This window comes from Rousettus aegyptiacus, unplaced genomic scaffold (genome assembly GCF_014176215.1).
Source record: "Rousettus aegyptiacus isolate mRouAeg1 unplaced genomic scaffold, mRouAeg1.p scaffold_m13_p_14, whole genome shotgun sequence".
NCBI classification, from domain to species: domain Eukaryota; kingdom Metazoa; phylum Chordata; class Mammalia; order Chiroptera; family Pteropodidae; genus Rousettus; species Rousettus aegyptiacus.
In genome coordinates, this window is record NW_023416289.1 from 61614675 (window position 1) to 61626676 (window position 12002).

Sequence of the window (12002 nt, forward strand, 5' to 3'; positions counted from 1 at the left end):
ATGCCTCCGCTCACCCCGGCCGAGGGTGCGGCAGACCAAATGAAGAATTAGTAACGATTAGAGCAGAGATGAACTAGAAAACGGAAAAGCAACAGAGAAAAACCAAGAAAAACATCAACTTGTCCTTTGAAAAAATAAAATTGATAAACCTCTAGAGAAACTGGAAAGAGAAGATAGAATTACCAATATAAAGAATAAGAGATATGACATCACTACAGAGTCTAAAAATATTAAAAGAAAAGTAAACAAAAATACCGAGACCAACTTTAATCGCAATAAATTCAACAATTTAGTTGAAATAGGTAACCTCCAACAAAGGTATAAATCTTACTAGAAAAGAAATAGATGACCTTGTATTTATAAAGGAAGTAAAATTTGTGGTTAAAAAACAGAGAAACCCCACAAAGAAAACTCTAAGCCCAGATGGTTTCAGGGGTGAATCGTACCGAAATGATGCCAATTCTACACAAAATGATCAGGCTGAGTGAAAACACTGAGATAAGAAGAGACATGCTACGTGATCATTCATGTGATGCTCCGAAGAACGAAACATGACCTCGGGGCCCTAGGAAAGCAGCCGGCGGTGCGGGGGAGGGGGAGGGGCCGTGAGGGACGAGGGGTCCCGGCAGCGCCCGACAGCGCGCAGGACGACGTCAGCGCGGTGGCTGTCCACAGCGCTTCTTCGGAACACACTGGCAGGACACAAGTCCAGGTTACCTAGGTAGGAGGCGCCCAGAGGGTCCCTCGCAGTCTGGAACAGGACTGGCTCGTGCACAGAGGGTGTTGCCACGTCCACCGTGGTCCACGCCACGCTGTGCGAAGACCCGCAAGCCACCCGCGTGATCTTCTGGCCTTCCAAGCCTTGCACGAGTGTGGGCTTCCTGTTAACCGTGGTCGTGCCATTGCCCTGCTGGCCATGGTCATTGTCACCCCAAGCGTACACCTGTCAAGAGGAGAACAGTATGTCAACATTTCAGAACATTTTCTTAGTTCCTTCAAAACTCTCGCCGATGACTATGAGGATTAACACCGCATCGACCCCCTGGGTTCATCCGCCATCCGTGAGCGGAGGCGGGGACGTCCTCTTTCAGTGCAGTGACCCACTTTTTCCTTTATTTTGTAAAGAAAAACGATCATGAACGATGTGCTCATTTTTCAAGCGCAGCCGTCCTTCATCATGGGTCCTCTTGTTGCCCTCGGCCAGCCATGGCCCGGAGCCTGTCGTGGCAGCTCAGGGTACAGGGCAGGGGGGCACCCGGACAGATGGCCCTCCATCGCAGGGTGCACCTGCTTGGGCGGGAACAGTCCAGACACACCGGACCGCCCCGAAGGCACGTCTTTGGGACGTGGGGGGAGGAGGGTGTGCAGACTCCACACAGATGGCGGCCTCCACTGGGATACAGTAGTCTTCTCATCGATGTAGCAAAAATGACGCTGAACAAAACGATGTGATTCGAGGACCCGCTGTATGTACAGGCTTTGGCACTGTCCACACTGGGGGTCCCAGAACGTGTCCCTCGTGGGTAAGGAAATGACTGCCACTCAGGCCACGGCTTTAAAGAATCGGGAGGCCTCACCCACTTTTACGTCACCCTGAGTGACAGTGCCTACCGGCTGCCGTCAGTGCCTCTCAACGCTAGCACCGTGGCCTGTCGCCGCAGAAGAACGGCCACCCTGGACAGGGCCGGCTTTATCTCTGAGCTGAAGCGCGCGGAGCTCGCCGCTCGCCCTTGGCAATGGGAGCACCTCTGGCGGCAGCACGCCCTTCCTGTGGTGAGGACCCCAGAGTCGGAAAGCCCACTTCCTGTGCCCGTCGGTCAGCGACGCCTGCCTGGGGTCCTGCCCGCTCAGGCTGACAACGGGGGCCCCGTTGACAACAGCCCACTGCCTGCTTCTTCACATGCCCACACTCACCTCACCACGGGGGACACTTCTGACGGGACAAGGGCCTGTCGTGAGCTCAGCTTACCTGCCCCGCGTCCGTGACGGCCAGGCAGTGCAGGGCCCCAACGGCCACGTGCACGATCTTCTTCCCCCGCAGTCCCTCCACCACCTGAGGCTTCCGCACGTGCACGTCGGAGCCGTGGCCCAGCCGGAAGTAGTCGCCCTTGCCCCTGTGGGAGGCCGGAGCACACGTCGGTGTGTGGGGACAGGCCGACGGCGCTCCGCATGGGACACCCACTGCTTGCAGCCCCAGAGCTGGCTCAGCGGCAATGCCACACACTGCCCGAGGGCTTTATAGCCATCATAACAAAGGTGCCACTAATTATGCATGAGACCCTGGACATGAGCTTTCCAACATTTCGGTGTTGGTGTAGTTTTCACATAAAGAGACTAAGACGTGATCAACGACCTCCAGTTCCTCCGAAACTCCTGTCTCGTCAATTCTCAAGCTGCCTCTGGGCCGCGGGACTCAGCGAGGGCCCCTCACACCGTCCAGTGTCAGCTGGGTGCCCCGCTCCTTTCTGATTTAATAAAATCAGCTTTCACAAGAAACACACGTCAACTCCCTCAAGATCAAGATAATCAGAAGAAACTCTCCTGAGGACCCTCATGTCCACAGGAATGGCACGCCGGGCCACCAGGCTCCGGCGCTTTCTTCAAAACACCCGGTTACATGGGAAAGTTCTTGTCACACTTTCGTCAACCCCAACTCAAAGGGGCGGGAGGCCCGCGGTGCTGGGGCAGGAAGAAAAGGGCCCTGGCGCGCTCTGGGCTGCCCCGCGGCCTGCACGGCCCACACGCTGGGGTCCACGCACCACGTCCACACCACGCCCGACTTCGTGAGCGCCAAGGAGAACTGCGCGCCGCACTCGATCTGGCACACGCCCTGCCCGTTCAGCCGCTCGATGTTCTGGGGAACATTGCAGCCTTCGCTTCCTCCGCGGCCCAATTTTCCGAAGTCGCCATCGCCCCAGGAGAACACCAGACCTAGGGTCAGGAGAACACGTGAGGCGGCGTCTCCCCACGCACCCCTCAGCGGACACCGCCAGGCACAGCTCACCTTCGTCGGTCAGAGCCAGCGTCTGGGCGTCTCTGCTCCCACAGGCCACCTGCACCACTCTGTGACCGACGAGGACCTTCACCTACTCAACCGCAAAGGGAAGACAGAATCAAGCGCGGGCACCGGGGAGGGCAGGGGTCTTCTCCAGGCCGAAAGGCGACGACGCGCACGGGCCGCGCGCTCCCCCACGCCGAGGCCCAGCCTCCCGCGACCCGGCGGGCGGCGCCTTGCCCGCGAGCGCTGTGAGCGCGCGCAATCACCATTTTGGGCTTCAGCTGCGTCACGTTGTCCCCGTGCCCCAGCCGGCCATACTCGCCGAGGCCCCAGGTGTAGAGCTCGCCGCTGGACGTGAGGGCTGCGCTGTGCGAGCTCCCACAGGCGATGTCCCGGATGCGCCTGCTCTTCAGGGCCTCGATGAGCCGCGGTTTGTCACAGTTCCTAGGGCAGGCGGAGTGACAGTCCCCATGACCAACGCGGCCTTCCCCACAGGAGAGGAAGGACATCCACGCTGACCCACGTCTGCAGACCAACTTAACTGGCACCTTAGAACGAACGCGTGAGGACTCAGTCCCACAGACTGTCCAACTGCACTTTTAGGTTCCAGTTTTATAAATAACCTATTCACTTTGCTGCACAATAACCATCAGAGGCAGTCACTGCGACTGTCAGGGCCAGCTGCTGCTTAGCGCGTGACAGAGGGAACTCACAGCCTGCTGAAGTGTCCGAGCTTGCCGTCGTCGCCTTCGCCCCAGGAGAACACCTTCCCGTCGGCGGTTAACGCCGTGGCGTGCCGGCCGCCTGCAACGATCACACAGAGGTGGGGCCCGGCGCCAGGGCACGGAGGGCCACAGGGCACCTGCCTGCGCGCCTGGCATGAGCACGTGCTCAATCGACGCGTGTTGAATAGACGAGTAAAAAGAGTGACGTTTCAGGGGGACGAATGTATACGAGTGAACGTTTATTAAACCACGAAGTTCAAATTCCAAAAAGAATTTTAGGAAAGAAGAGGCAAAATACTGCTGTTTATTAAGGGGTTTCCTGTTGTGTTAAATATATAACAAATCCGAATTCAGATGGAAAAGAAAAAATAAGTGCATCCGTGATAAAGCAGGTCACTAAACGCAGCGAGAAGTGCGCCCTAACGAAGAGCTGTCCAAGAGAAGCGGGCGCACGTGCCCCCTCCCAAGCACACCACTAGCCTTTGCTGGCGTTTCCTGTCACCTCCGTCCCCGCCAGCTCCTGGCCTCCCAGGCCCCCGCACCCTCTTGCCCAGAGAGGGTGGCAACAGAGGTGTGACACAAATGAGGCTTCTGGAAAAGAGGCCGGGGGGACCGAGGCGGCTGGGGGACGCCCGTGCAGCCTCGCATGGAGCCACGGGGCCGTCCGTCGGCGGGGCTGAGCGTGGAGGCGCCACGCTGGCCCTGGACCGCCACCGGCTTTTGAGGGGAAGACAAGCTAACTTCCGCCTTGCTTAGGACTCTGAGCCAGCCTTGTTGGGATTTCCTGTCACACGGTGCTGGCCCTCGCCCTCTTCGGCACGCGCACATTCGGTTTCATTCCTCAGAGGCCCAGCGCTGTGCTCTGAAATAACACTCACAACACATTTGCTAAGTTGAAGGAGTGTGATTTTTTTTAACGGACCTTTCTTATCGCTGGGGTTCACAGATACTTTGGAAATCTAAAGAAAGTTATAGGCTCTTTCCCAGAAAAATAACGTGTTCAGGCACAGAATGCGATGACCTCAAAGACGCTATGAGGCCAAGAGACCGGGCTCCTGGCCTGGAGACCCCTCCTCAGAGGGGGATGCCCCCACCTGGACGGCCAAGAGCTCAAGTCCGAAGGCCTCATGTGGCAACAATAATTCACTGCAGAGCACCTGGACACTGCCGCCCTCCAGGTCTGCCCCTAATAACCACGCGGGACCGCAGAGGGGCACGAGGACGCCTTAGAAGAAACCGTTTAAGGGCCCCAGTTACTGGCAGAGCACGAGCCTCAGCCAACCCACTTCTGCATGCCAACGCCAGCCTGGTACCTGAGTGAACGGCCACCTTCTTGACCACATAACTGCTGAGCGCCGTGACCTGCCGAGGGACGGGCACAGTGCCACTGGAGACGCCCAGCCCCAGCCGGCCGTTGGTGGCTTCTCCGCAGGCGTACACCTTCCCTTCCACGGTCACTGCAGGGACAAGGGCGAGTGGCACTCACTTTTCACGGCATAACTACTATGTTTGTAGAGCAAAGCATGATCTTTAACAACTTTAATATTAGCATAATCATACCTGCAAACAAGCTTTTGGAACCACCGGCCACCTGGACTGCATTCAAAGCAGACAACGTCTCAGAGAACGAAGGAACCTTTATCTGAAACAGAATTTTTTTTTTTTTAAAGCAAAAGAAGAAAAAAAGAGAATTTTATTTCCACTTTTATAATTACAAGTAACCTTATTAGATGATACAGGAATTACTATCAATTTGCTTGATTAAATTAATCAAAGCCGTGATTTTTCTCTTAGGAACACACAGTTCAGTATTTTAAGAATGAGATGATATAATGAGATTTACTTTCAAATAAACAGGGGTGGGGTATACAGGATGTAAAAACAAAACACATCTGCTGGTCACTGCTGATTTCGCTACAGGGCCACCAGGGCGCAGGTCCCTGCTCTTTCTACGTGGGCACATTAGAACTTCTTCAAAATAAAAGGTGAAAAATAAAACACACCGAATACAAAGATATAAACAAACATTGCTAAACCGTATTCTATTTGTTACGTCCTGCTCACTCCTGTTGATTCCGACACCTCTAAAAATTACATGCTTAAACTCCCCATTCAGGTGTGTGTGATTGAATTTGAAATTCTTAAAGGCCCGGAGAAGCCCTTCGTGATTCCCGTGTGTCCGAGGCGGTCACCACGGTGGGCAAAGGGTTCTTATCACAGCCACGCAGCCCAAAGCCACCTTTCCAGTGCAAACTCCAACAGGGGCCACGACCTCACCTCCAAGGTCGTGACTGACCCTCCGGGCTCCCTGCTCCCTGCCTAGTGGAGACTAGGGCTGTTCAAATAAAGATGAAAGTGCATTGTCTTGAAAGGAGGGACAAGTATGTTCTAACTTTCCTTCCCAGCTTGACAGCAGGGACCGAGGGGTCTGCAACGGCAAAGTCTCAGGACCCCGAAGAGAGCACACGCGCCTGCCACTCAGAGGGCTGTTCTGTGGTCCTCAGGTAGGGGACACTGAATTCAGCTCTAGTTCGAATACATCCCTTGTCAGATCTACTCTTTAAATCACGTCTTGCTCATCTCTGTACCTCTACGGTACTTTTTACTCATCGTTTTGTCACAGTAGGCAAAAATGATCATAGTCTATAACTGTCATCCATGTGCTTGCTAAATCTTTTCAAGAGTGTATTTTCTGGTTTATAAAACAGCAATAATGCAACTATACCTATAATGTACTATCTTCCCAAAAGAGAGGCTTTTCAGAAAATTAAGTCTGATAAGGTCTGTGAGTTGATGTCAAGAATTACTTTAGAAAAGTCAATTTAAAAAACAACACATGGAGGGTAAAACCATTATCAAAGCTTCCAAAGAGGCCTGGCTGTTGCTTGGACAAAGGCGCGAGCAAAGCTCCTCCTCGGTGATGTGGGGACAGGGGACAGGGTGACGTCAGGCGCAGGGAGTACCTTAGAGCCTTTCAGCCCGCCCAGCTGGTCCTTGTCATTCAGCCCCCACACGAACACTTTGGTCCTTACGGTGGCTGCCGATTCCAGTCCCGCCGCCTTCTTCCTGATGAGGCTAACCGCGGGAAAGAGAGGAACACGGATCACTCCGCATAAAATATTTTAAAAATTAAGAGGAAAGCAACCTTGAGCGCACGAAGTCTGCTGGCTGCCATCACTTTCAGGGGTTTGTTTTCATACAAAAATCCCTCAAGCACACACAGGAATGAGTGTGCAGAGGGCCGGAGCCGCCACACAGAGCACGCTGCCGTTCCGGGCCGGAGTCCGACTTCGGCCTTTGCTCCTGGTGGGGACCTTCCACAGTGCTCCGGGCAGCACCCCCTTCTCGTCTCCAAGTGGAATGTGGCAGCTGCCACCCACCACCTCAACGTGAAGCTACTACTGATGTGACATCGGGTAAATGACCCAGAGTCACTATGGGATGGGCACTGGAGCAATGTCCCTAAACCTAGACAGGTGTGCGGTCATTTTTTCCCCCGAAGAAATAATAAAACTGACATAGCCACATACCCTCTAACGCAGACAGGTGGCCCAACGCAAAAGCCAACTTCCTTCCTTTACACCACCTGTCTCCACACTGGCCGGCTCTGCTCGCGGTCCCCACCCTACCCTTCCAGGAGGCCGGAGGCACAGGGCTGGCAGCTGCTCCTGCTGCCCTGCTCACTCCTGACCCATCCTCCGTGGCCACACGCTTAGTTGACACAGGCTCCCCCGCTTGGGACCTGAGTGGGGCCTGACAGTGCTGGACTTCCCTGGCTGACGCTTTGACGCCAGAGGCTAAGGAATAGCTGCCTCCATCTGAGGCTTTGGCTTCCGTGTGCTTTGCTCTGTTTTTATTAGCTAGGATGGATAACCTACGTCTGCAGAGAAGAGTTCTAGACGGGTGTGGTTTTCTAACGTGTTATATACTAATGAACACAGACTTTAAGGAGTAAAAGAGTTTACGGTTTGAAAATAAAAATGTAGGAAAACTCTTTCATCTGATACCAGAAATAGGAAAAGGAAGTAGGTGCACATGTAATTACTTGAAATTTTTAGCCCGAAATCTGTATAGGACACCGGGAGTCGTATGTGTGATATGTAAGGACTGACACCATGTGTCACCCAACAGGATTGGTGCCAGCAGGTGGCCAGTGCGGGCACCCTCGGCTGGCCTGCCCTGTGGGAGGCTCATTGCGCCCCCAGAGTTCTTGGCCAATGAATGATATCTGACAGGAAAACATCCATTACATTCAAATATCTAGAACTTCTACTGGGCTCAATTACATAAAAATTTATTCAGTGAGTAAAGCTCAAAGTTTTTCAGTTATTTCACACACACAATAGTGCACGTGCAAATTACAACTAGCCGATTCATCTTGGTGGCGACTAAATAAGAAAATGCCCACCTACAACCCTCTCCCTTAAAGACGCCAATGATTTTAGCGAACTGGCCTTTTCCTGACATGACATGTGTGGATACAATCGGTTTGGACTGGATCACGTGGGGTAACGTACATTCTAGATGAGGCAGCGTTACCCACACTTTTCTCTTTTCAACTTCCATGCAAAGTTTCCGGAATAAAACAAGACGAAGTCCCAACCCCTGATCGCGGAACCCTGGATGACCTCGCTGGCCCCTTCAGCTGCACCCCTCGGCGACTGCCAGACCGTGCCCTGCGGCAGGGGGCGGCTTAGGGCGCACGCAGAAGGCACTCCCAGGTGCAGGGCGCGGCCACAGAGCTCCGCTGGTGCCCGGATATGCCCCCCACCTCCCGCTGGGGACCGCTGACCTGGCGCTCCCGCTCAGGCAACCTGTCTGGCAACCCTGCTGCCCCTCTGAGGGCACGGTGAGTGTGCTTGGCGCCACTGAGCTCACACTCCAAAGTGGGCAAGACGGCACAGCTTACGTTATGTGTATTTTACCATAATGAACTTTTTATATTTAAAAGTAAACAATACTTAACAAGGAAGCCTATAAAATACATAGCACACTGTACCGTTTCCACAGGAAAACACGATTGGGGACAGGTAAAAAAGAAACTAGAAGGATGTATAGCGAAACCTTAGCTGTGATAGTAGAAGCAGAAAAACTAAACATTTTACTTCCCCTTTACAGTGGCATTTTTCTAGATACACCGTGTTTCCACATTAAACATTTCCCTAAAGCCAAATCGATTATAATTTTTGCAAACGTAACTAAAATTCCCCAGACAGCCCTGCAGGTGCGAGAACACTGTCCCTCCGAGACCTGCTCTAACGCAACATCCACCGTGACAGCGCGGACCCCGGCGCGAGTGGGCGCGGGCGCCAGGGGACAGAGGCCCACCTCCCACCGCTGGCCTTCTCGTCCTCCTCCTCTTCGTTGTCCGAGGCCAGGAAAGGGACGGCGGCCCAGTCCTCGTCCTCAGCACGGACGCGGCCCAGCAGGACGAGGCCGTGGATCTTGCAGTCGATCCCGGAGCTCCGGCACTGCTTGATTGCGATCTCGATGTACCTGTGATACTGGACAAGATACAGGGACAGCAGACCCTTTAGACCCGAGCACGAGCCACCTGCGGTGGACAGCAGCACACCCGCCACGCGGCTGCGTGCCTAGCCGGAGCCGTCCCTGCGTCCGAATGGCAAGCCTGCCACGTCTGAGCGGGGCCTGCCCTCAGGACAAGCGGGCTTGCCACACACGGGACGCACAGCGACGTTCTTACAGAGCCAAGTGCGAAAAGCGCTACGCACGCCTGTGAGCCGCCTGTCTGAGCCAAGAAGCGTTAAGAAATTAAATGGCAGGTGGTTCACTGAGCCTTCGCAGTTTTTAAAACAGATCAATATGTACAAATTAGAGGAAACAGTACCAAGAGCCCCATGACTCCGTCACCTGGTTGGACAACCGTCAACACGTGACCAACTCTGCTCACATCTGGATCACGAGAAAGTTGCAGGCAGCACATTTGTTCCCACTCTAGTGTGCGCCACTGAAACACGGACACCGAAAACCCGTCTGCGTCGCTATGTAGCTAAACCGGTGACTCCCCAATCACCTAACGTGCCGCCAGGGATCAAATTTTCTGATCGTCTCACAAACAGCTACTGTTGGCACGTTCGCACCAGGATCCCGGAGGGACGCGGCCTCCCCTGTGCCTCTGCCGCCGGCCTGGTGCAGCCGGTCCTGCCCCGCGGGGAGCCCACACCCTGTACCCCTGTCCCTGCTTGCCATCGACAGTGAGCTGCAGCAGGGAGCACACGCGCTGCCACAGGCGTCCTACGGCCTCGCCTGGCCTGACCCGACCTCAAGGTCTGCGTGGGCGTTGCGGGAAGCACAGGCTGAAAAACCACTGGGATGCAAAATACAAATGTAGAAGTAAAAAATTCTACAGGGAAAAAAAGGCCCAGTTTCTTTCTTTCTTTCCTTGGCAGGGAAAAACCAAGAGAACTGACACTTATGAGAAGTGCGAAGCGCAGGTGTCGTGTGAATCCTGGGCCACACAAACCACCTGCAACGGGGCATTTCCGGGACAACTGGGAGGATTTAAACACCGACTGGATAGGGTGTGAAAGTAAAGAATAATTGTTAGATGTGCTAAAGCAGCATTGTGGTTACATATTCTAAGCCCTTATTAGAAATCAATGTTGAAGTAAACACTACTGAAATAAGGTCACGCCTAGGACTTGCTTTTTAAACACTGTAGGGATAAAAAAAAAAAAAGGGGTGAGGCTTGGGAGACGCATGGAGGGAGACAGTAAAACACGATTCACAAAAAGGTCAGTAACTGCTGAAGCCGGCGGTGGGTCCTCAGGGAATTCAGTATACTCTCTAGACCCGGTTAGGTTAGAAAGGTCCCCTAACGAGCCGCGTTCGCAGGACAGGCAACGTGAGGGAGCCCGGCTGCTTCGCAGGGCTGAATGAGTGTTCTAGTTCTGAAGCTGGGTGAGGAGTGAATATGGGTCATGAGTTCTGATGACCCACGATGCTTCGTCCTTCTCACTATGTGATATACGTTGACTTGTACTTATCACATGTTAAATTTTTTCAAATTGAAAATAGACTGGATTAAAGTTCACATATCTCTTAGGAATAGTAAGCCTGGTTATCGATTTAACTCCATAATGATTTACTTAAAATACAAAATCATTTAGGAGCATAACTAAGACTTTAGGCAAGCAGTGTTCAGTTGCCTAGCAAGAAGTTAATGACTAAATGCACTAAAAATCGATAACATCTTTTTAAAGAAAAACTCAATATTATATTTCAATTTAATGATTTGCCAGCATATTGACTTATTGACACCACAGGTATTCATTATTAATTATCAGCATATCATAACAGCTCTGTGACATTCAGAATTCTATTTGCTGAAGGTTGGAAGAAAAGGAAATGAAAACCTTATTCGGGTACACAAAATGGGGTCATTAAATCTTGGGCTCAGGAAAGGAGCTGGTATATGCCCGCGGACCAGATATAAGTTGCCAACCTCTCACCCTTGAATAAATTAACCTACGGCTGTGTACCAGCTTCTTTTAAGGAACATTGGGATCTCCTTGAACTTGTCTGCTCTTATGTGCGAAGACCAAAATAAATAACTAATAACGATGGATGGTAAACTTCATTAATAATTTAAAAATAAATTTACTCATAATAAACATTAAATTATCTGGTATCTTTACTATCATTGTACAAATCCGGTGTCCTCATGTGACAATACAGGTAGCACAAAAAGCTGTCTTAATTTGTACTATTTTTAAGACATCTATTAAAATAGTGTTAACATCTGTGTGGAAAGATTTGAGAAGCATCATCACGGCTCTAAAATATAAGGGTGAGTCTACGGCCACGCCACCCTTAATGCGTCCCATCCCGACTGATTTCGGAAGCTAAGCAGGGTCAGGCCTGGTTAGTATGTGGGAGACCACCTTGGAATACCAGGCGCTGTAGGTGTTAAATTTTTTTTTTTAATAAATAAAATATAACGGTGCTGTTTAAGAGAACTTTCACTGATTTTCTAACACAGAATTTTCAAAATACAATAAACTTGGATTTATTTTGAAAAGTACCCTCTCACCAATCAAAACAAATCGACAACTCGGCACTTCACAAGGTCAGCTGCATGCCCACAGGTGTGCCACCAGAAAAGCAACCTCAATGTCACACGTGCAGTTGAAAAAACACATCACACACTAGTGGATATTTAATGGAAACAACTTTTGCAGGACGAAACGGCAATCTGATGGGCTTGGTAATGACTTTACCAGGAGCATTTACCTGCCTTCTCACCAAAGTGAGAATAT

The 12002-nt window shown here is 52.0% G+C and overlaps 1 protein-coding gene across 4 annotated transcripts in view; it reads right to left on the minus strand.

The window, feature by feature from the left end:
- Positions 1-12002, minus strand: part of HERC2 (HECT and RLD domain containing E3 ubiquitin protein ligase 2) — a 107681-nt gene that overhangs the window by 29322 nt on the left and 66357 nt on the right. For all 4 annotated transcript variants that reach the window (XM_036232076.1, XM_036232077.1, XM_036232078.1 and 1 more), the window contains 10 exons: positions 9052-9227; positions 6687-6798; positions 5284-5365; positions 5037-5180; positions 3712-3802; positions 3265-3442; positions 3005-3086; positions 2760-2931; positions 1970-2114; positions 718-943 (listed from right to left, as the gene is read on the minus strand). In XM_036232076.1, coding sequence (XP_036087969.1) covers positions 718-943; positions 1970-2114; positions 2760-2931; positions 3005-3086; positions 3265-3442; positions 3712-3802; positions 5037-5180; positions 5284-5365; positions 6687-6798; positions 9052-9227 — 1408 coding nt within the window. The remainder of the gene's footprint in view (positions 1-717; positions 944-1969; positions 2115-2759; positions 2932-3004; positions 3087-3264; positions 3443-3711; positions 3803-5036; positions 5181-5283; positions 5366-6686; positions 6799-9051; positions 9228-12002) is intronic.